The 25,071-nt window shown below is 48.7% G+C and overlaps 1 protein-coding gene across 2 annotated transcripts; it reads right to left on the bottom strand.

Annotated features, from left to right (window-relative positions):
- Positions 1–1,732: 1,732 nt before the first annotated feature.
- Positions 1,733–18,062, bottom strand: LOC308650321 (putative small intestine urate exporter; the record flags this gene model as incomplete). Of its 2 annotated transcripts, XM_081296388.1 has the most annotated exons (11): positions 1,733–1,867; positions 3,281–3,371; positions 4,440–4,587; positions 4,668–4,800; positions 6,917–7,078; positions 7,185–7,303; positions 9,294–9,380; positions 9,791–9,878; positions 9,962–10,195; positions 10,744–10,949; positions 17,972–18,062. In XM_081296388.1, the coding sequence occupies 11 exons, from the start codon at positions 18,060–18,062 to the stop codon at positions 1,733–1,735; spliced, it is 1,494 nt and encodes a 497-aa protein (XP_081152514.1). The 2 variants fall into 2 exon arrangements, with proteins under 2 accessions (XP_081152514.1, XP_081152515.1); XM_081296389.1 differs by lacking the exon at positions 17,972–18,062 and having other exon boundaries at positions 9,962–10,192; positions 10,747–10,938.
- Positions 18,063–25,071: the final 7,009 nt, after the last annotated feature.

Below are 25,071 nucleotides of genomic sequence, written 5' to 3'. Positions count from 1 at the left end.
GCCTTGCTTTTCCCTTGGCTGTGCTGATAGTGTCACCGGAGTCCTGGGCCAGACACCCGTCTTCAGGGTTCTAACCAACCAGGTGCAGTCATTCACCCCAAAAATCAAACAGAAAAGCAGGAAGAGAAATTGGTCCAGTTAGGCCACACTGGGAAGGCAAGGCGAGGTCCTGCATCTGATCCCTGTCTTGGGGCACAGACAGGAGCTGCAGGTTGAAACAGGAAGAATTGGGGTGGGGGTGAGAGGTCTGGGTAATTAAGCAGCCTTGGTCCAGCTGTGGTCTGGTTGATCATTAGCTCAGTGCTGGCTCTGCAGGTGGCTCCAGAGACACCCTATCACTTGAGGAAGTTCACTGGGAATCCCTATTCCTTCCTGCTCCTTCCTGCAGAATAACTTCCAGAACACAGAATGCCGATCTTGTCCTTCCCACTAACACACTTCCCCCTGATCTAGTGCTTTCTTGCTCGGTCCCAGTACCTGGGTGCTCTAGCCTTTCGGAACCCACAGCCTACTCACCAACCACGCCTTCCTTGTTCTCTGCACTCTCGCCACGCCTGACTGCTCTCTCTCACCACCAAACCTTGGCTTACGCTGTGCCCCTTCCTAGAACATTCTCCCCATGGACCTCCTGCCACAGTTAACACTTGACCTCCAGATCCCATCTGGAGCTTCGTGTGTGACCTCTCTTGCCTACGTCACTGCACATGCACCTCACTCACTCTCCTAGTGCATGTCCCCCATTGCTTCAATTCCCACAGTTGTCATTACACATTCATTTGTGTGATACTTGATTAAGGCCATCTGCCTTCTGAGATACTGAACTCCTTTGAGCTGTGTATGATTTTGTTTTCTGCTATGCCCCCCTGAGCAATGAATACACGTTCACAATATTCACTGAGTTCTTGAATTTTTGATCTCTTTCATGGCCCCTGTACTGCCCATGTGGGGGCTCACTGAGAGCAGACACACTAGGACAATCCCTGACCCCTGGACTGGGATCAAGCCAGTGTGGGTCTTAAATAGTTTTTTGGAACACTGAATGTGGTGCAATGATGGCAAGGTCCCAAAGGTCAGAAGCAAATGCAGAACATCTGAGATGGATCTTCATGAAGATATGTTTGAGGGGACAGGAGAGAAACTGGACAATGTTTATCCACTAAGCTGCCAGTGATCTGCCCGGACCCACACACCAGATGCAGGACTAAAGTCAAGATGGCCACAAAGATGGCGGCTATGGATGAGCTGGATCCACAGAGCACCTGAGCAAGGAGATACGACCGAGCTGATCCCAATCGAGAGCCGGCATTCCCAGAGAGCAAGTTCGGAAGAGCCCACACTACAGCAGGACGTTCATTGCTCCTGTTGAGATGGACTCACTCTCTGTCATCCTTGTCTCCTTACAGGTTTTCATGCAGACATCGTACCCACACCGTGCCTCGGAAGGGCCTGATTCCCTCCTCCCTCAACATGAGAGGGACTTTGCCTGCTTAGGTCCCCTGGTCTGGGGCACTTTCCATTGTTTGGGAAATGAAGAGACACACCTAGGGTTTCCTCTGTAAAATCTCTCAGCCTGGTAAAACCTCAGTGTTACAGAGGCCAGGACATGAGGAGATACTGAAAACCAAGCCAGTTCCCGTCACGGGGCTAGCCAGCCATGCAGGCTCAGAGGGGAAGGTCCGTGGGGGACAGCAGTGGACACCAAGTGAGGGAGCTCACACGTCGCTCTCTCTGTTCAGAGGTGGGTGAATCTCCGCTCTCTGGCCCAGTCCTGAACTTCTGCTTGGCCGAAGATGAGGTAGAAGACCAGACCTGAGATGTTGACGGCAGCTGCCAGCAGGAACATGTTTCTCCAGCCAACCTCTGGATCCTGGAGACAGGGAACTGGGAGTCAGTAATGGCTGCGTGGTTCTCACCCTTCTGCCTCAGAGACGGTGGCCCTGTCCTGCTGCTCCGCCCCCTGCTCCAGCCTCAGGGGCCTCTGGCTGTTCCTGGGATATGTAGTGGCTTTCCCGACTTGGGAGAGAATGTGCTGGCCTCCTCTCCTGGGGTGGCCCTCCTCCCCCGGGGTCGCCCTCCCTCAGATACCCACTTGGCTCACTCTCACTTCCTCCCACCCCCTGGTTAAGAGCTCCCTTCTCAGGGAGTCCTGCCTTGAGCATCCCACTTAATTGAAGTTCCAGTCCCTGGCATGTGTACCATGGTAAAATGTACACATGTAAAATGTTCCACTCTCTCGGCTCTCACCACCACTCCATCAGTCATGCATTTTACCCTGGTTTTCTGTTTCTTTCCTATAGTATAGGTTCACAAGGAGAGGGACTCTGGTTTGATTTATTCCCTTAAGCAATACAGGCACATCCAATGTATATGCATTGAAAGAATCAATCAATCAGTCGATCAATCAATCAACCAATGGCAGGAGAAACAAGGTCAGTTTGAGAATTTCTATTAAAAAAAAAAAACAAAACATTTCCCAACAATGTGTCAGTAGCTAGAAAAGAACTGTAACTTCCAAAAGGAGAAGGGACGTGGTTTCCTGCAAAACACCCCCTTCTTTGTTATTCCCCACTTGTTTCTCCTGAAGGAAACCAGTAAGTGACAGGCAGGTCACAGAGTGACAAACAGGTAAGTGTCACACCCGTATTTATGTAAAGGCTGTGTCAATAAGATCCAGAGAAGGCGCGAGTCATCAGGTGAATTTGCTGGTCTGACTCCTTCTCATGCATCTCCCAGGGAGGAGGGCTGTGCAGAGGAAAGGCCCTGGACAGGGAACACTGGCCACAGCCGTCTCTGCACTGGCGGCTCCTGAGCTTGCTCCTCCACCTGTCACCACCACCTGCCGCCCACGTGGCATCCAGCCCATTCATCCTGTGAACTCTGTAGAGTGACCGGCTCACTCTACAATGGTGGCCTTGAACTTTCAAGGCTTTGATGCTGACAGCCCTGCACCCAGGCAAACCGGGATGGATGGCCACTCTACTTTGCAAATATGACTGTCAAATATTCCTAGAGATTTTGCTTTTTATCTTGAGAAGCTCATTTTGCAAGGACTCACAAAGCATAAACATAACTGTGAGCATTCACCATCACATCCCAAGAATGTGGCCATTTCCTTGGATGAGGTCAGCCTGGGGCAGTAATGAGGATATGTGAGGTGCTCAGGATGCTAGAGTTTGAAGAGCCTCATTAAGGAGGGAACACAAACACCCTTGCTTTAATGGCTGTGCCACAACCTTTGTGAGTTCCTTTTATGGACATTCATCAGAACGTTTGGCCTCACCTGGTTGATGAGCACTCCTGCTACGGTGGGCGAGATGGCTCCTGCTATGTGTGCAAACATTTGCATCAGCCCCTTGAGGAAGCCAGCATACCTGAGGGCAGGGGGACACCCATCGGTCAGCAGAGGGTCAGTCTCGGCTGGGCTGTCGGGACTTATGCCTGACCCTGGGGAGCCTGGAACTGTGCTCACTCTTATTTTTTTTAATTTTTAAATTGATTTTTTAAAAAACAAATGATAGTGGAATGTGTTACAATTCTTATCACACATTTACAGTACAATTTTTCATATCCCTGGTTGTATATAAAGCATGTTGACACCAATTCGTGTCTTCATACATGTACTTTGGATAATGATGCCCATCACATTCCACCGTCCTTGCTAACCCTCTGCCCCCTCCCTCCCCTCCCTGTGCCCTATCTAGAACTCGCCTGTTCCTCCCAGGCTCCCCTGCGCTCACTTGTGTTAAACCCGAGTACAGTGAGCTGGCTGAGCATTGGTAAACTCCTGGGCTGGGTCTGAGACTTCCAAGGGGTAGCCAGCCCTAACTTGTCAGTGTCACGCATACAAATGGGCAGGGGAGGGTCTGCGCCTGATATGGATGCTTTCTTGGTGCCGGCTATTCAGCCAGACCTTCTAGCTTTCTTGGGGGCACAAAGCTCCTCCCTGGATGAGAGATGCTACTCCCTGAGACCAAGGTGTCTCCACATGGTTTGCTGGTTCCTCACCTGAAGATGAAGTATGTCCTGTTGCCTGAGACGGGACCTGACCGGAGCTGTGCCTGGGGTTCTCAGTCACCTCCCTGCTTGCCCATGTTGGAGGAGACTCCTCCTCCTGGCTACCATGCCTTCCCCTTAGCAAAGGCGAGGATGGGCCTGCCCCATGGAGCATAACAAATGCTCTCGCCAGTCAGCCCTGGGTGTCTGTCCTCCAGGACGAGTCATCAGAGGCTCATGACTCTCCCAGCAGAGCTGTCATGGGGCCACAGGAGGCTCTGGTTCACACCTGGAAGCACTGAGCTCTCGGCGATTGGCCAGCTCAGGTGACTTTCCCAGAGTGACCTGGATGTAGGCTGCAGGTGACATCTCTTTGACCTGCTGCAGGTCCCAGCAGGGCTGGGGGCCTGAGCCAAGCTCTGTGAGAACGAGGCGAGGGGTCCTACCGAGGAGCGATATCCAAGAAGTTCACCAGCACGCCGGCTTCACAGAGGCTGCTGAAGGCAGAAGACAGCGCCAGGAAGACCATTGTGGTGCCGTGGCTGGATCTGACCCAGTGCAGGGCCACCAGGACCCCAGAGGAGAAGACCACACCTGGGCAGAAGCACAGGTGGGATCAACAGGAGGCTGCAACGAGCCTCCCCAGCCACGCCTGCCTCCAGCTGGGCCATTACCTATGGCGGTGAAGAGCTTCCTGATGGTGACAAGTCTGAGGACTCTTCTGGAGAGGAGAAAGTCGGCCAGGAGACCTGACAGGATGATGCAGACACAGCCAACCACAAACGGCAGAGCCGACAGGATCCCGCTCTGAGGACGAGAGAGGTGAGTGCATGTGCCCCCACCCACTGAGAAGACAGTCCTCCAACAGACTGCCCACAGCTGTGGCTTTTCTTTATAGACACATCTGTTCTAATGTCCATTTCAGGCATTGGAATGAGCCAATGAACTTTAAGTACTCAGGGAAAGATGTGCATATAGCTCAATTTAAAAGAAATGTTCTCTTGATATATAAGGATCATGTGGAAATAGGTATTAAAAAGACCAAAGTCCAGCAGAAAAATGAAGGAAATGAACAAACAATTCACAGAAAAAGGAAAAACAAGAGGCTCCTAAACATGTTAAAACAAACCCAACTTCACTTAGAATAAAGCCATAGTGAGATGTTACTTTTCATGAATCAAATTGGCAAAGATTAAAATAGGATTAACATGTTTCAATGGCACTGCAGGGACTTGGGTCCTCACAGACATTAGTGGTGCCCACGTAGAACAATTTGACAAATATAAGTGGATAGTGCATTTCCCCTCTGACTCAGCAGTCTCCCATGTAGACATCTACTCCCCAGAAATCGTTGTGCAAATGTATGACAAATGAAAAAGGCTTTTGCTGCAACGTTGTTCAATGACGGAAAACCCTAGATATTGCCCAGTACAGTTCCTGTGTACTGATATAAAGAGAACCTCAAGGTATACTAAATGGCAAAAACCTAGATTACAAGGCAAAACCATGACCCACAGGCCATAGGTTTGGTGAAAAAAAAAAAAGTTGAGAAAATAAGAATATATATTCATGTATGTTTGCATTCTCACAGAGAAACAATGGAAAAAATGTGAGAATTCAAAACAAAACAAAACAAAACAAAAACAACCTGTCAATAGAGCAGGCCAGGAAGACAGGGCAGATTAGAGACAAGACCCAGAGTAACATTTTTCACTCTTCATAGAGCTTTATCAAGTCAAAATTATGTAGTTTTGCAAAGGTTGAAGCTTGTTATTTCTAATTCAACCTCCAAGTTAAATTCTTACTGAAGAAAACGAAGGGGAAATTAGATCACACTTTGCTTTGCATAATCCAAATAATGAAAAGCTTAGCTTCCCCCTAACTCGTGCACAGATGGCAAGCCACGCCCATCCGGGTTAAGTGGTACAGGGGCACCCCGAGAGCAGCAGGCCTCCTGGGCTGCGGACTTCCCGGCCTGGGGAGCTCTACGGTTGGGCCACACTTGACTTCCCATTTGACTGTCGTCCTCGTCAGCCTTGGCCTCCCCACCTGACTTTACACCAGAGACTAGGGCTCCTCCAGCCAGGCTCAGAGTTCTGCCGCTTGGCTCCGGCATCCTGCACGCCCGGCCTTCTGCCCCCCTGGTTGCATTTCATTTTCCCCTTCAAGAGGACACAGAGCCACTCCTCCCTGGGGCTTTCGAGTCAGTGCCTCCTTCCTGCACGTGTGCCCCAGGCTCTGACTCCCTAAGCAGGTCAGCTGTCCCTTGGCGGCTGTGTGCATTTCCACTGGAAGAGACCCCGCCTGAGAAGGCGCCTCTGTGAGCAGAGAGGTGGGAGGTGATAATGGTCACTACGGCAGCTGTCACTCACAGGCTGCCACCTCTAATAACTCTTTGCCACCTGAAGACATCCATCTAGTGGAAATCGGACAGCTTCTCCAGCTGGCCAGCAACCATTCACTTTGTGAAGATCTGGAGGGTCGTACACCCACATGCACTCTTTTCTCCATGTGATACACGTACACAATATTTTTTTAGAGAAACATCATCCTCAATTTTTTTAGGTAAGCTCTACTTGGGACGGTTTTCTTCTGTGCTTCTCGGTCATAGATTTTCATTGTGTCTATTATTTATGCTGCCAGCAGTGTCTCAGTCACAAATGTTGACTGAATTGAGAATAAAATGTTTGCAAAGGACTCTTAAACATGAATTGTGTGACTGTCACACAGACCTACAACCATGACCCGCTGCTCCAACGAGCGGTAAACCACACTGGGGTCAGCCAGAAGCCTGCTGGCGAGACCGCATTTCCTGTATGGAGTCCTGGGCCTAAACCACTCATTTTGCAACCACGGGAGACACAGAGGATTGTAGAATGAAGCATTTAAACAGAAGAACAAAATGAGCTTTCTCTGTACTCACATCTCTGAGGTTGGTTTGAAGTACGGAACTGATGTATGTGGGCGTGTACGACATTATGGTATAGAAAAGCCAGTATTCACAGAAATAAGAGACTACGATGGCCCAAAGTGGCAGCGATAGGACCATGGCTTTTAAGGGCAGAGTCCAGCCTGGTGAACAGTCCTGGAAGAAAGCACATATCAACACCCGCTCCCTCGGAAGACGGGCTCTGCTCTGCACTGTGAGGAGCCAGGTGGTGGGGAGAGAGCAGGGGCCTTGCTCAGGATACCTGTTGGGCCAGGGAGCACGCGATGTATCTCTTCTCACCAGCACTGATGAAGGGGTGATTCCCAGGGTCATTGTAAACGAGAGGAAACCAGAGGAGGCAGCAGGCACACCCAATTCCCCCTGGGAAGAGAGGATTGTTCTTTCAGTTGGCCTCTTCCCCAAGATGACTCCTCGGTTGGCAGAATGATTGACACCCACACTGCAGCCCGTCACCAGCACCCGGCCCTGTGCTGAGTGGAGGCTCCCCACCACGTGGCCAGGGTTCTTGACCTGTTCTGAGCCCACCACTGCCAAGAGGAGCATGCTCCTGCTGACCCATTGTCCAAAGCAGATGACAGACAGAGAGGAGTCACCCAGTTTCCTTGCGGAACTATGAGAGTAGAGATGGCTGTCTTAAACCACTGAGATTTGGAGGTTTGGAAATGCAGCGGTATTGATGCAATAGCACGCTGCCACAAGCTCTTAGTGTGTCTGTCCCATGTGCTTGGAAATGTTCTCACTGTTCCTGTAGCAACCAGCATCCTTCCTGAGAGTCACGCGTCCACAAAGTCCCCTTTTCTCCACCTTTCCATGTCTTTCCCTTATCCCGAAGCACTTGAGATGTAGCAGCAGCACATTTTAGGTGCAATGGATCACCCAATTTCTAGAGAAATGAAATTATTCCTCTGGAAAGGAATCGTCCCTAATTTTCACATTATTTTGGTCCCCGGGAACTTGACATCAGCACTGAGTGGCCACATGACCCTTCTTGGAATTCTCCCCTTAGAGTCAGGTGTGGTGGAGCACGCCTGGGATCCCAGTGGCTCAGGAAGCTGAGGCAGGAGGATCCTAAGTTCAAAGGAGACCCTAGCAACTCAGCTAGACCCTGTCTCTAAATAAAATGTGAAAAGGGGCTGGGGATGTGGCTCAGTGGGTAAGCGCCCCAGGGTTCAATCCCTGGTATCAAAAAGAAAAAAAAAAATTCTCCTCTTAGAATCTCGAGAGTTTTAAGTGTTCTCGTCACATAAGCGGCTTGCCATATGCACGTCCCTTCACAAACATTACACAGCAGACACCTCCATCAAGCATTGTGCTAAATTTTGAAAAATACAATTTTTCCCCCAAGGAAGTTAATGGGCTGGGGGGATAGACATGAAAATCAGCAATGTGGTGGACTGGGGTTGGAGGGTGTTAATAGTGACTCAACAAGTCTTTAGTGATTCCTATTTTGTACATGCTGCTTGCTAATCCTCAAAATCACAAGCATGGTGAATCTTTCTCATTGTTTAGTAAATTTCATAATCTGCCCTTTTGGCATTTTTTTAATGACAGTCTTTGAAGACTGATATTCTATAGCAATTAATATTCATACATTTTTTTATGCATGTAGTTGCCTAATGTTACAGGAGCCCTTGATGTAAGAGGATGACCCTGTGATGTAAACACTAGTGGCACTCACCCTAAGGAACCAGGGAATTTACAGGAGGGATATCCGAGTGTGTCACAAGTGGAAAATACAAACATGAACTGGTAGCAGCAGGGCAGTCCCATCCAGAGCTCAAATGAAAGTAAAACATGAAGCTGTAAATACTGCCTTTGGAACATTCCAGAACTTTCTGCAGAATCTTTCTGTGTATTGTCCACTCTTTAGACTCTGATGGTCTGTCCTGCAGGCTCTACTGACTGATTCTCCACTCCAGGCAGTGTTTTACCTATGGTTAGTTTGCATTCACACAATTTTCTGGAAGTGGTAAAGAATGTGTTCAATAAAAAAGCACAGACTAAAACATAGCCTGTGATCACAGTTCTCCTGAGATAACATTTTCGATGTCTTATGAAAGAAATGGCTCTGGGATCCTTTGGTTCAACTTAGAAGCAGTAAAGAATCCTATGATACCCCTAAATCCATAAGGTTATTCTAGCTTTGCACCGAGGCTACTGAAACTTAACCGCTGTCGTAGAAGCCGGCATGATTCACAACAGGATTGGTGCTGAACAGGATCCGCTCATGCCTCCTCAGGGTCCATACCTACTGGGATTGGCTCACCCAGGGTAAGCGGCATTACAGAGATCATGCTTAATGCTCTTTGTCTTCAAGGAAAATTCCAAGATTTGAAGAGCACAGACTCACCAAATATATAGAAGACATAAGGCCATCCTATGTTCTGGCAGATGAGACCACCAGTGAGAAGGACAATGAAGGTCCCCAGCATTGACCCTGAATGGAAGATGCAAGTGTTCTGGGTGAGAGCCGGGCTTGGGAGTCCACGCACTTCCCGCAGAACCGCCAGGATTGCAGGCTGTAAAGCCTGCTCCTCCTCTTGGAAGCTGTGTGACCTTGGATGATTGTTAGCCTATGTGTGCCCCAAACTCCTTAGGTGAGAAAGGAAAAGAATTATACATGGCTGACTCATAAGACCGTTCTGAGACTAATAGGAAATGAGTACTTATGAAACACAAGAATGTTGGTGCACAGTAGTGCCCAGTTCTGATCAAGGTAGTGCAGGCTGCTGCTTGCGAGCCAGGGCTGTGGTGATGGTAATTGGAATGTGAGGTCTCAGGGCCTTTGAGGGGTGTGGCCCGGCGCCCTTGGACAAGGTGAGTGAAGGTGAGTGGGAGGTCAGTTACCTGATCCAGCCACGGAGGTGAGCTGACTCCTTTCCAGCGGGGGAGCCCATTTGACCCAAATTGAATATTGACCTGTTAATACCATAACCTGGAGGGGGGATTTCTGATCTTAGGAACATGAGATCATTCTGGAACCTAGGTTTCATTCACACTTGGGAAACATCATAGTACCTGGGCTATGCCTTGGATGACCCGAAGGATGATGAGCAAGGCCACTCCAGCGTCAGCCGCCAGCGGGATGAAGAGGGTCAGGACGGAGGAAGCCAACAGGCCGGTGCCGACCACGTACTTAGCTCCAAATATCCCAGCCACGTAGCCCGTGGGGATGGGGGCCACGAAGGAGCCATAGTTGAGGGAGCTGAGGATGATACCCTGGATCTCAGGACTCCAGTCGTATGCAGGGACCTAGGCAACAAGGGTGAACTCACTGCCGGTCTGTGCTTACAGAGTCAGCCTCATATCGCGAGGACTTGCAGGCAAAAAGAAATACGCCATTCTCTTTCCTATTACCTCTCTCCCACTCTTCCAATTTACCGACTTCATAAAAGGGGAAAAAAAGCTTAAGCATATGCCTAACACACTCTTCCCTGCCACCCTGACATAGCTAACTGACCAGTTAAAATGTGAGAGTCCATGAAGAAAGAAAGCTTATAAAGAAGCAGAGACAGTAGACTCAAATCCGTGGAATTTGTTTTGTGGTGATTTCCATCACTGTGGGGTAAGAATTCATGTCCACCAAATGGTAAAGGCTGTTTCTTTTATTCTAACTTAGCTTCTGCTTATACTCGTAAAGTCTCCTTAGACACACAGTATGCTCTTGTGCTGTTCCTGGCACATAGTATGCGCTCAATAAACACATTTATTGGCTAAAAGAGTTGCGTTCTTTTATGAGATAACCTTTTAAGATGATCCACTTTAGTAAAACAAAGGGTCCAGAGTCTCACTAAACTCACCACTGCCTTGGATTCCTTTAGAGATGAGTTCCAGTGGTCCTGGGGATGCGTGAGGGGCATCTCCGTGGAGGCATTGGGCTGGCTGGGAGCCACCGTGCTGTTCACCATGGCTGTGATGGCAATGCTCAAGTTCATTTGTTGGGTGTAAATTGAAAAATTACAGAGCTGCAAGATGAGGGCCAGCCCATGTCGGACCGAACAGAGACCTGCAAGAAGGGCACAGAAGGTCCCATCAGGACACCCGCCCACCCTTCCAGGTCCAGAAGATGAGAAGGTTGACATCTACCTGAGATGGAAACATGGGGACAGCAGACCTTGCTGTGCAGGTGTCTGGGGGACCCCTGTTCCCTGGGGGATGTGGGAACAGCAGCCCCTTAGAGGCATTGCTCAAGCAGAGGCGTGAGGAGCGTGTGGAGTCAGGGGGAAGGAGCCTGAGGGCAGGGCTCTCCAGGGCCTGAGATGAGAGGTTGCGGGTGGGGATGGGAAGAGCACTGAAGAGAGAGAACAGGCAGAGTCAGCGACCGACTGCATTTGGAGAGCGAGACTGAAGAATGTCCCTGGCCTGGGAGCTGACATGGTGCGAAATGCCGCTTATAGAACTAGGGAACCCGGGCATTTAACTTGTTTCCAGGCTCAGGGAAGACGCTACCTGAAAAGTAGGCTAGGGTCAGACTGCAGACGCGTTTCATCTTTGTCTTGATACTCTGGGGCAAAAATGATGTCCCCCTAATCCAGGCTTGCATGAAACTTGCTCTTGTTCCATGGGAACTGTGGGGCCACCCCTTGATCAAGAAAGATACACGAGTCTGATGATGGTTGGAAAGGTTGAGAGACTGTGGAGAAATCCAGAAGCAGCGCATGATCCCTGCCCTGGGCAGTGAGTGTCCTTCCCAACCTCCTGCAGGGAGCAGATGCACCTGGAGCAGGCCGCATGGGGCTTCTTCCTCTGCAGATGCTCCCTCAGGTCTGGGAGCTGACATTCGGTCTAACTCCGGGGCACTGAACTGTGCATGGACCATGGGTCACTGTCGTGTGGACTCAGCAGATTAAACTGAGAAAGGTCGTCACAGCTACAGCATCGCCTCGTCCTCGCCAAGGGCACCTGCCCACGTCTCCAGGACTGTTTCTCTGTCCCAGGGAGACCTCCTACTTCTCTTCAGTTAAGGCCCACACGGTGGGTTAAGTACCTTGTATTGTTTCTGCAACTGAGTTTTTTTTTCCTATTATTTTCATCAGTTTATTTTTTCCCCTTGGGTTTTGACTTTAAAAAAAATGAAAAGAAAGATTTTATGTACAAATAATGGGGAAATGAGTTATTCTTGCTGTTTGCAACATTTATTTCATTCCTTTACTTTATTCACCAGCGTTTTCAAAACTTTGCTAAATAGGAACAATAGGAGCAAGCACTCCTGCTACCTCTGAATGTCCTGGGAGTGCCTCTCATGTGGCACCAATTAGCAAGCCATTGGGAGTCGGTGTGACCTGTGTCTAAACTGCAGCAAGTTATCCTGTGCCCATTTTTAGGTAATTTTTTTTCAAATATATTTCAATCCTGGCATCAGTTACCTGAATCCCACCCCCAGATGTTGTATCAGAGATGTGTGTTCCTGGACAATTATTGCTCTCTTCATGGCCACCTGTTGCACCTGTAAAGCAGGGGTCATGATGGAGCCCCACCTCCAGGCACCATGAGGAGAAGTGAGTCAGTTCACAGAAATTCACTTATTATTATTAGTAATATTCGACTTTCCTTGCATTTGGGGAATATCTCTTCTTAATACACTGTTTTTAATGAAGAATATGATTTATTTGGTTATCTTAGAATTTTATTCAGCATATATAATTGAGCTTGGTGTGTGTGTGTGTGTGTGTGTGTGTGTGTGTGTGTGTGTGATTTCTGCCATACATGTTACCTTTGCAAGAAGAAGGAGAAGAAGGAGAAGAGGGTGAAGGGGAAGAGGAGGAAGAAAGCTCTAAGCTCTCCATCTTGGTCTGTGATCAAGACATAGACATTTTCATTTTCCCTTAATAAACTTTCTGTGTTAGGACAGTTTTAGGATCATAGAACCACTGAGTTCTCACACGTCACATAGGTTTTCCCTATTATTAACCTTGTGTATTGGTAAGGCACATTTGACACGATTCGTGACCTGTGTTGACGTACTATCACTAACTGAAACCCAGGCTTCACCTGAGAACTAAAGTTCTCAGCTTTCCCCCGCTGGGCGTCCCACTCTGCATTTGGTTGTCGGGTCTCTGACCCACTCTCTTAGCCTTCTCTTCTCTCTTTTTTGGTGGAGTTGACCATTCTGAAGCGTCCCCTCATCTACTTTATGGAATGTGCCTCGATGGCATACAGGATGTCTTCTCATGGTCACACTGGGGCCGTGAGCTTTTGAGAGGAAGCCTGAGGAGCGGAGTCGAGCTGTGTCCTCACTGCATGGTACCAACGCTGCCCAACTGCCCATGTGGCTGTCACTTGGACCCTTGGCTGGAGTTCAGGGGCTGTCTGTTTTTCCTAGGAAGTACACTGCAGGGCACCAGCCAGGACCTACGCTCGACATCAGCTTGTGTTCTTTGGAAGTCTTCCACCCAAGCTACGCGGGTATTTTCCTGCTCCTTAGGAGTCTCCCAGTTTTTCTAGAGAGACAACCAAGACAATTTGTGTGTTGGTTTGTTTGATTAAAGGGAAAAAGTTTTTTACAACTTTCTCCATTTCTTATATGTTTTTTGAAATATACAATTTTAATTTTTCTTCTTGATCATAATTGCAAAATTATAATTATATAAGATTAAAATAAATTATATATTTATAGATATAATTACTAGGAAATCAGTTGCTGCATGTTTTCTCATAGTCTATTATATACGTTTCAATGCTTCTGTCTCCCGGTTTTCCGTGGGGTGTCTCATCTTTGCTTGATTAATCTGAGAGGCAGATTGCTTGCTATATTGCTGTGGGTGGCCTCTTCTTTATCCAAGAACCAATTCTTACATAGGTTTTTCACCTCAGTCTCCTTCACACCTGAGTTTACGTGATTTTCCTCATTTCCTTACTTCAATGTTCTGCATTCTCCCCTTGAATGGGAAGCTGCGTGACGTCCCCTCCTGAGTGCCGTCTTCTCCCTCTGCAGGTTTGTCACCTGCCGTGGGCTAGTCTGGCTGCCTCTCTCTCAGGCCATGGCTCCACACAGCTGGTTGGACTTCCCATAGTGACAGCTTCTCTCCTCACTGCTGCCAATCCCGTCGTAGTTCTGCGGTGACACTTTTTCCTCTTAGTTTCTTTTGTCATCTACGCTGAGGTCGTGTTTCGTATTTTCCTGTTGGTCTGCTTCATACTGTAACAAGCTGCTTTACCACCATCATCTCGTCAGCACTGAGAACCTGAGTACGTGTGAGGTGAAGTCGTCTCCATTTCCCGCTAAAACAAGCACGCAGAGCACCCAGCGCCAGGGCTGACGACCGCGGCTCTGGCTGGTGGGGTGAGGTGCTCCTCCCTCTGCTGGGGCAGCTCCTGGGGAGTGGGAGCGCTACTACAGGCCCTCCTTGAGGGGCCACATGGGACTCTTCAGATTTAACTGCACACAGAGCTCAGAGCAGTGCCTAACAGGACACGCACTCATGATGCTACAGCTCTCAAAATGAGCCGTTACCTTTCTCTAGTGCCCTGTGGATCTCTTCAATCAGCACATCCCCTTCCTTTCTTCCCCGTGTGCTAACACACATATACACGCAGGCCCCTGTGGTGCCCCTGAGCCTTGACCTGGAAGGGCCAACTGCATGTGGCTTTGTTCTGTGTGTTGACACCCCACGCAGGGTCACCTTTGCTGGCTTGAGGTAAGGCTGTCACGTGGGTGGCGGTGGCGTGTGGTGTCATGGAATTCCTGCCCCGTTAAAGGGATAACTCTGCAGTAACATGCGGACGTGGGCCAGCGCTCTCCAGTGTCTGAGCTGGTGTCTGCGCCCACTCCTGCTGGCCTCTGCTCCATGGCGCTGGCTCCGAGGCTAAACTGCAGATCTTTACAAAGGCCCAGGAGCCAGGAGGGGAGGCTCCTCCACCACTGGCCACTGCAGGCCCTGGGGGCCTCGCCCCTGTGGCCTGCACAGCTACTGTCCTGGGAGCCTGAGCGGGAGCCCCCAGAGTGCTCTCCTCTGAACCCTGCCCTGTGCTTCCGGGACGGGTGGCCTGGCGGCTCCTGGTGTCCTCCCTGACTTCCAGATTGTGTTAGGTCTGTGTCCAGGGCTGTAGAATGGATGGCTCCCTGGTTTCCGCCTCCGTGGAGGTACTTTCTCAAAGTGTACAGCCGACTCTTCTTCTTACTTCCACAGTCCAGAAGGGGCTCTACCTGCAGATTGGCCTGCAGGTGCCACAGGCAGGGGCATATCTAAGTCCACGAGGTTTTTTTGACAGGAGGAAAAGAAATGTCCCTGACATTGCTTACAGAGTCTCAGTGTCATCTCCACCTTGACCTACCTTGTAGTCCCCGTGTGGGGACAAGTGCATGGAGTACTGCATCCATGGCAGACGTTAAGGGCGTCTGAGTGGCAGGCCACTCCCCTCGTGCTAGGCACAGAGAGAGTGTGAGCGGCAGACTGCTTACCCCGTAGGCACACCCTGGGTGTAAGGCCATGTGTGGCCGTCCCTGCGCTTGCTCCATGGCCCACTCCTGGATTGGTCGCTGCAAGTTAGCAGACATTGCACTGGTGGCTGCTGTAATCTGCTTGGCTACTGGCTGAGTCTATATCCATGGTAACTGTGCAATAAAATCAGACCTGCTTCCTGCTTGGTCTCCAGAGGTCTTGATTAGTGACTCCGCAGCCACACTCTCCTCTGCCCTGTTCTGTGGACCTCCACGCTGGACAAGAGAGAGCCCACGCACCCCAGAGGGGCACAGATGTGGAAACTGCAGTCTTTGGACTGCCATGCAAACAGATTCTGCTCAGATTTTACCAGCGGGTTGCCAGGCGCCTGTGTGTGAAAGGCTGAGTACACTGAGGAGCCCTGGTGCACCCGAGGCAGCTCCAGGCAGCGACTGGGCACCAGCGATAGCAGGCAGGGAAGCTATGCCTGTGACTCTGGGGTGCCCTGAAAATCGCCCTCTTTGCCATGTGCCTCGCTGGGGTCGTTGGCAGTGATGGGGTCATTACCACTTCTGGTTTTCCCGAAAGTGACCAACCTGACCAACCTGTTTCCCTAGGCTTCCAGAGTCTCTGGAACCTTCTCGCCCCTGTACTGAACCTCTTTCTTCTTGAAATGCTTAGACAGGCTCCTGTTGTTCTAATCAAACTCAGACTGACCCAGCACCTCATGGGCCTCTGTGGTAAAGGGGATCACAAGGCAGCGTGGGGTCTGTCTCCATCGCAGCCCCATGAGTCCTTAGCTGAATCCTGAGACTGAAAGAACAGTGACCCTGCAGCAGAACCTGGGGCCAATCCTTCTCACTCGGGGTCTCTGGGGGCCTGGGAGGATAAGCAGATTCAGATGCGACCAGGTGACCAGAGTGGCACATGGTGGTGGCAGGGTGCTTCTCCACACCCCATGAAACTCCTGCACTTGGTGTCCAGGTGTCTTGGGAGCCCAGTGATGCCCAGCAAAGACTTCAGGGGCCTCTGCGACCCTCCGTGCCCAGAGGAGCCCCCAGCCATGGCCTGGGGTCTGACACTGAAGACCTAGGAGTACCCTGTGGACACAAGACAGGGAGCTAGAAGGAAAGCTGGTGTGGACACTAGCGATGGACCCAGAAAGGGTCTGCTCCTGCAAGTTCCCGAGAGACAAATGGAGCTGGCTGAAGAGCAGAGCCAGCAGCAGGGGTTCTGGCTTTTCAAGTGGGGAGGCTGCCCAAAAGGGACTGCTGTGTATCAAGCTGCCTTTTGCATCGCCAGGCTGCATAGGGGTACAAAGGCACTGGCTGACACAGCTGGACTCCCTGGTGGTCATCAGAGGGCTGAGCAGCCTGATAGACAGGTGTCCTAGAAGACTGCAGGAAACGGGGAAGATCACACGTGAATTTCCCTTTAGACAAAGTATAAATGAGCACTCTAAGGACTGCCAAAAGGCGGGCGGCAGAGGGGACAGCATGCGAGTGGCAGTAGTAATAGCTAACGGTGCCTTAGTGCTTACTGGGTGTGAGGTGCTGGTCTATGGATTTATGGTCTAATGAATCTAATTCTCGGGGCAACAGTTCAAGTTAGTTTGTGTTATTATTACCTCATTTTTGAAATGGCGGACTGAGATATGGAACGTTCAGGTAAATTTGTCTAACATTACGCAGCTCAGAAATGGCAGAATGAGGACTGCCAACTCAGGGAACCTGGCCTTTGACCCTTGTTCTGACCCTGGATGTCGTGCTGTGTCACGGTACAACTTTATATGTAAGTTTTTCACGTTATTGGCTACTGATTGGGGGGAGGGGATTGAGGGTCAGGGCAGACAGGATAGAAGATTCTGGCCAATGGCATAGTCCAAAAGATGGCAAAACACATAGAGACAAGGGAGCACTGGAGCCAGTGCCAATGGAATAGAACTCATTCTGGATCGCATGGTGCTGGGCTGCAGGATGAGCATCAGCAGGTGCATCCTAAGTTCCTTGGTGGGCTAGACTGAGGAGCCTCTGTTCTTAAAGACATGCACACTTCCCACAGACAGACTGGCCAACATGTTGAGTTTTTAGATGTTCCATCTTGGTCAATGTTTTGCTTTGTGAAGGCATTATTTTAGGACCAGCCTGTATCCTTAGAAAAATTAATGCATAACAGTTATAAGTCATTAACAACTTGGGGTAAAATAAGGCATTCCACGTTTAACCTTGTGGCATATCCCAGCAAAACACCAATTGCAGATGAGAGGAAGGAAGAAGGAAGATCTAGGACACGGTGAGAAAGAAGGCCTGCTCCTTTTGAGGCGGGTATGGGTGCAACATGAGCCGAGAGATCCACCGGCACGAGCCCTGGATGTTTTCAGAGAAGCCAAAGTTGCTTTCCATATTTCCGACTTAGAATCTGCTTCATTTTTCATTTGTTCATCTCTAAATAATATTGTACTACACACCTTTTCTATCTACCTTCAAGATTTCTTGTGAGAAATGAAACAGGAGTAAAACGGCTTTTTAACTATGTACAATTCTTGGTAACTAGCAGTAGCAAAAAATGCTGTATACCAACAAAAGGGAGGTTGCAGTGACAGAAATCCCAGTTTTTCCCACAGTCACATCCCCACGCATGATTTTACCTTTCCTGGGGGCTTGCTCTTGAGCGGTGTTTGAATGACCATCGCTGGAAATGTCTCCTGCTGCCCCCTTGACAGCAGCTCCAGTAGACATGCTGGTTCTCTCCTCCCAGGGACTGGCATTCACCCTCTGAAGTAAAAAAAGCACAAAAGCAAATAAGGACAGCAAAGTGTCCTGTGTCTTACACAACACGGCTCCAGTCTTTCCTCCTAAGAGTTAGGAAGGATCATCGTTTGGTGGGAAGAGGACTGCACTTGGGCTCAGTAAGTGGGTTTGTCTCCTTAGCTCTATCATCATGTGGTCTTGGAAAAGTCACAGTCACTCCAAGTGAGGAATCTAGCCTGTATTGCCTTGGTAAACTATAAGATTCTGTCTAGTTCAGCATCCCTGTGACATTAAGCTGACACATCAACTGGACATGGAAACCTGACCGACCTATTTGGAATTTCATCTGGAAGATTGCAGTGGATTAAAATAATTGGGAGATGTATGGAACATTCTGCTGTAAAAAATAAGAATAATGTGTTTATCCTTCCTGGCCACACCCTGGGGCAGCTAGTTGGACAGAAAAGACTTTTTCAGCTGTTAGAACTGAAGACCACTTTCATTGTAAACATTTCCCCTATAGCCATAGGGCTCTTCAAGTGAACCAATGCCCAAGGGTTCGCTCTCAGCTGCTCATTCAGTGGTTTGGTAAACATTTGTGGGATAAATGAACGGAGCGCTCTTCCTCCATGGCCCCTTCTCCTGCATGATCGAGGACTTGATTCTCTCTCATCCACCCCCCTTCCTTGCTTTCTGTAACTGAAGCACTTGCCAGTTTTCCATAAAACCAGCAATCATGGCTTTTCCGGAACCTATGAGACACTAAGATTTAGCAAGAGAGAGCAGAGATAGGACAATGCTGTGGTATTGAAGTGGCACCCCGTTTCTCCACAGAAAAGCCCTCTTCACCACAGCTGATTTTAGGACTGTCAGCAAAAGAGTCTCTGCAAGAGTCCAATGTAGATAAACTTCCTATTTTCATGTCACCACAGGCCGAGAAGATACCAGCACTCCAGGTGCTGGACACCCCCTTACTACTTTTTCACAAACATATCAGTACAGTAATTTGTAGAAATGTGCAAACAAGGCCTCTGGCCTTGAGCTGGGCTTCACAGAGATGTCTACATTTTTAAGATAAGTTACAATTGGGCTCCATGGTAACAGCTGGCAGGGGGAGGAAAGAGGGGAGAAGCAGCTCCCCGCTTCTCAGGGGTTGTCCTTGAAGGGTTAACTTGCCCACAACAGTGAAAGAAAAAGCTGCTTTTATGTGAACTTCTGAGCCCCTCCCCTTACATGCTGGGTATAAAATTCTGAACCCTGAGTTCAGGGGATTGATTGATTACAGCAAAGGCTGTGCCCTCTGAACCTGGTGCAGCCAAATAAAACTGTTTCCTGCTATCTTCGGTGCCTTGCCTCGTTTGTCCCTACAACTGCATGAAAAGGGACGCATCCAGGGACAATAGCTGAGACATGGGCTCTGGTCAAAGTTACCCCCAGGAGGGGGTGTAGTGTGAAAGGAATACACAACAGTGGCACTTGCTATAAAGAAAACAAGAGCAGCCTGGCACTCAATGGTGACTTGCACGAGGGAGAAGGGTCGACGGTGCCAGTCCAGCTGCTGGACCTTGTCTGCATCGGATGCTTGTATTTGAGCTGAAATGGGAAGGACGAGAAGGAGGAAGAGGTGGACAAGAGCAAGCTGGGTGTGTTTCCTGGGAGACTGTGGTGCAGTGTGGTCATGCAGGGTGTGTGAGGGCTAGAAGGAGAGGAGACCCTTGGGTGAACTGGGCCACACCACTTAGGGTCCTACAGGCCTGGGGATGGCAGGGGACCACCTTGACTGAGGTGTGGTATGTGGTCCATAAGGGGCCAGATGAGGACCAGGAGCCCAGGCAGGAAGCGGTGTCTTCCCCTGGCAGCTGGGCTGGGACGGCTGTGTGACAGGACCACATCCTGGACTTATATTGGGACGAGCCAGTTAGACTTGCTAAGGTGGCCCTGTAGGAATGAGAGAAAGGCAGGACTCGTCAGACATCTCGATGAAGGCTCCAGCAAAGGAGAGAATGGTGTGTGCCCAGTGAGACAGGAACGAGTGAGGGGGACAGGTGAGTTTGGTTTTGGACACATGGCGTTTGAGATGCCTGTTGGAGCCAGGAGGGAAGGCTGCCAGGTGGGCTTTCTGTCCTTGAGCCCACAGCTTGGGGCCGAAGGCCCAGGGAGAACTGGAAATCCTCAGCCTTAGCTGTTCCTGAAGACCAGGTAGATGAGAAAAAGCTAGCAAAGAAATCGGGCCAACTTATCCGTCTCCTTACCAGGAGGGTTAGTATCTGTTCCTGCTAACAGCTAACACAATCTGCGCCTCCGCCCCCCTGCTCTGTGGGGTGACTTTCCCCTAAGAGACCACATAGCTCAGGTGGCATTGCTGCATGTATCCCCTCCTCCAAAGGAACAGCTGGTGGCTCTTATGCACAGTGCCCAAATCAGAGCTCTGTGCCCAAACCCCTCACCCAAGAATGGCTTCCTAGAGCCACGAGAATTTCATTTTTGTTTTTTTCCCTATACGAGTTTATAAGGAAGGTTAGGTAGGTTTTCAGTAATTTGATGTTTTTAGGCCTGATAAAAACATCTTCCCCTGGAAAACATTCACATAATTGCCTCATCACAGATATAATCGATGCTTTTATTTAAATTAATATATCCCTCAAAACAAGCCTAATACATGAATGCATGAATCTTACTGTAGATCATCTAGTGCCAACATATCCCTTAAAAGTATAGTTTAAACTTCTGGTTTGCATCCAAATGTTGTCTAACCCCCCCCCCCCCCCACACACACACACCTATACTTTTAGAGACATTTATTCCCTGATTTAATGGATGGAGGATTCTCTCTCTTTCCAGAATTATCCCAGGAGAGAAACGTTCTCCTCAACACCCACAATCTCTACCCCAAAACAGCAAATTAAACATCTCTTAAAGGGGAAAAGACCCATCCCCACCTTTCAAAAGTAGAATATTAAAAAGCAAAATCTTAAAGCCAACCTGAGGGAGGCAGGGTGCAGGATCCTCTTTACCTTTCAAATAAATTTCTCTCAGTTTTTTGCAATTGTCGAATTGCTTGCAGGTAAATGATTAGCGAAAACTCTAGCCCTGGTGTTAGTGACCGGGAGGGTTTCATTGGCTCAGTAGTTTAATTTTTAACTTTACTTTTATTGTTCAGTTGATAAGCAGGTCGAGTTCACAGCATCTTCCTCATGCTTCAGGTTCATTTACGCCTGCCTTAGTCCCCCAGTCAGAACCCGCGCCCCGTGGGATCCCATGTCACTGGAGCCCCACTGCAGCACTGACACCTTCCAGGGTCTCAGAATCATCACAGTCTCCATGCAGATGACCCCTGTCTGTCTCTTCTGAGTCCTTTTCCACCATCCCCTTGTTTAACCCATTTTTTTTGCTTTTATTTTTTTTATTTTTTTTTATTTTTTTTTATTGGTTGTTCACAACATTACAAAGCTCTTGACATATCATATTTCATACATTAGATTGAAGTGGGTTATGAACCCCCAATTTTACCCCAAATGCAGATTGCAGAATCACGTCGGTTACACATCCACAATTTTACATAAAGCCCTATTAGTAATTGTTGTATTCTGCTACCTTTCCTATCCCCTACTATCCCCCTCCCCTCCCCTCCCATCTTCTCTCTCTACCCCATCTACTGTAATTCATTTCTCTCCTTGTTTATTTTCCCATTCCCCTCACAACCTCTTATATGTAATTTTGTATAGCAATGAGGGTCTCCCTTCATTTCCATGCAATTTCCCTTTTCTCTCCCTTTCCCTCCCATCTCATGTCTCTGTTTAATGTTACTCCTTTCTTCCTGCTCTTCCTCCCTGCTCTGTTCATAGTTGCTCTCATTATATCAAAGAAGACATTTGGTATTTGTTTTTTAGGGATTGGCTAGCTTCACTAAGCATAATCTGCTCCTTGTTTAACCCATTAAGTCCGAAGGTTTCAATTCTGCAAATATCTCAATGAACTAGACACAAGTGCATGGAAGTGATTAAAATAATAATCTAGAGCGTCCATACATTATACTAGTATTATATATTATTATGCTGCAATACAATTATGTTATCAATTAATCATATTAATTTATAGCATAGTTGTTAAGCTATACTACAATCTAATTATATGTATGTACTTATATGACATATTAAATAAGACCTTTACATTGCTATAGGTGTTCCACATCTGAGACGACAGGACAAAATGTGTTTTCCACAGAGGAGAAACAGTACCTTTAGGTTGACTTGAGTGATTTTTGTGTTTTTCTGATTATGATTCTCTGCACAACATCCACTGGGTTTCCTGTGGAAATTGGCACCCTGTGACTCTGTTACCTCTGGCAGGGAAACATTTCAGAAGGTCTGTGCATGCTTGCACGCTGTTTCTTTGCCTTTGATTTCCTTGTGAGCCCACTTGTGTCAAGGCAGCCCTTGGGAAAGCTGTCTTGAACTCTGCCCTTGAACTTGGCTTGTGAAGTCACACCCAGGGAGATCTGGCCAGTCCCCTCACCTTGCATGTTTTTCTGCTGACCGTGGACTCATCCTGACCTCATCCTTGAGCTCTGGACTTTACCTCTTCAGCAGGTTTCAACTCTCCAGGGTCCATTAGGTGCTCGGTCTCAATGTGGCCATGAGCAGAGCTCCTGCACCCCCTTCAACCCTGCTGTTGCTCCAGGATCCCTGTGTGGCCAGCGCCATCTCCACCTCCCCAGATGGACTCTGCAGAGACAGTTGAGTTCCCACTTTCCCTCACTACTCAACATCTGCCCAACCAGCAGGTTCCACCCACACCTTTCCCACAGGCCATCGTGTTTCATTTCCTCTATTCTTATCTAAATAATCTGTCATCAGGACACACAAGACGATCTGCCTGGCCCCACAGTCTCCACTGCCTTTCATTCCCTCTCCACGCAGCAGATAGAATGTTGGGAATGTAAACGGGATCATCTTACTTACTAGTCCCCCAACCCCTTCCCAGAGCCCGTAGGACAGAACGGACCCTTTTCTGTTTCCTTGAGGTGCTGTGAGACTTCACACCACCCAAGCTGCGCCAGCCTCCCAGCCCTCGCGCCTGCCACTCTCCGTCTTCACTAGCGCCAGGCAGCTCTGCCCACCTCAGCCTCAGTGCCCTGCCCCCAGCCAGGAACACCCACGCCCACAGCCCCCGCAAGTGTTTCACTGATGCTGTCAGAAGGACAAATCAAGAAGCCTGTAATGTGACGTTTGAATAGTGACCAAGAACATTATCAAGCAAGAAAAAGTTGGGAAAGGCAACCTCAAACAGACCTAATGAACCTGGACAGGATGTTGTGGGTTTGGAGAAGACCAGAATTTGAACAAAGAATTTTATTTAAATCGCCTTTACTTTGGTTAATCTATATTAAATTGTGATTTATAATTTATAATTATAATTTAATGATATAATTATAATTAAATCAGTTTTAGTACGTGGAATAAAGTTACTTGATGTATAGTCACAGAAGGATACAAACTGTCATCCCTAAGATGAATGAGTTCTGAAACCCAATGTACAGTCTGGTAACAATAATGTATTTTATACTAGAAGTCTGCTGGAGTTGGTCTTGGGTGTTCTCATCATGGGCGCACACAAGTGGGTGCAGATGTATAGCTGGACTGTGACGCTCACCTAGCAGTGTCTATCAATTCATCCCACCATACATCTTGCATACTGTTATGGTTTGGATGTGAGGATCCCCCAAAGGATCATGTGTGAGTCAAGGCCCAAAAAGTTCAGAAGTGAAGCGATTGGATCATTGATATTGATCTTGATTCACTGGGTGGTGACTGCAGACAGGTTGCGACAATGTGACTGGAGGAGTGGGTCATTGGAGGCATGGCTTTGGGATATATATTTTGTCTGTGCCGAGGGGAAGGCTCTCTCTGTGCTTCCTGGCACATGTCCTGAGCAGCTTTCCTCCACTTGACTTCCACCATGATTTTTGGCCTCATCTTGGGCCCAAAGCAACAGAGACCCACAAACTGAGACCTCTGAAACTTTGAGCCTCAAATAAACATTTCTTCTAATATTGTTCTTGTCAGGTCTTCTGAACAGAGCAGTGAAGAGGCTGACTACAACAAATACATAGTTTTTATTTGTCAGGCTCCTAATAAAGCAGAAGAAAACTGTCATAGAAACTCCGTGTTTTCTCTTTCCCCAGGAGGCTAACAAAGCTCGAACTTCAGGGCCCTCACTTCCTGAGCCTATTTCCAGGCTCTGGGGACAGCCCTGGCTCCACAAGGTCACATGTTTTGTAGAGTTTGCAAAAGTCAAAGTAACTAACAGCATGGAGCTCACCCGTGGGACAGCTGCTCTCTAGGGCAGGGATCCCGGACAACCCAGTAAGCAGAGAACTCTACAGCTCCCTGCCTTGACGTTAAGCAAGGTTGGGGGTGGGGTTCTGCTTCTGGGAAAAATGCAGAGGTTTTAGTCAAAACTGGCTCCTGTGGCAGCTTAGTAAAAGTTGGAGGTACTACCCAGTCATCTGGTAAGAGCACCAGAGAGCTATGAACACAGCACAAGCTAAAATCAGAGAGAAAGAACATTCTGCAGATGAGCCGGCAGGCCCCACCAGGAGAGCCAGTGCTCCAGCGAGGGAGGGAGAAAACAGCAGAAAATCATCATCCTGTCATATATTCAGATGTCGAAACCACACCACAGAGTAGGTCAGGGTCAGTACAGAAGTCACAGTGACAATGCCAGTTCACCCGTGATCTCAGTTGACATTGCGACATTTCTCCGGTAGATAAGCCAATAATAATGTTTATGTGAAACACAAAAGGGGCTCAGATTGTGCACCCTAAAACAGGCCACTTGGGCATAGGATTATTTTGAAGTGAAGGCCAGGAGGAAAAGCAGACCCAGGATAAGGTGTCCTTCCCTGTCCCCAGGGCGGGGAGGACAACTCTGAGTCAACTGAGGTGACTCTAGATTCTTATCAGCTCAGAGACAGCACAGGGAGATCTACCTAACA

Source organism: Spermophilus citellus (assembly GCF_964194105.1).
Source record: "Spermophilus citellus genome assembly, chromosome: 5".
Classification (NCBI taxonomy): domain Eukaryota; kingdom Metazoa; phylum Chordata; class Mammalia; order Rodentia; family Sciuridae; genus Spermophilus; species Spermophilus citellus.
Note: the sequence above shows the minus strand (reverse complement) of the source record. Positions and strands in the feature narration are given on the sequence as shown.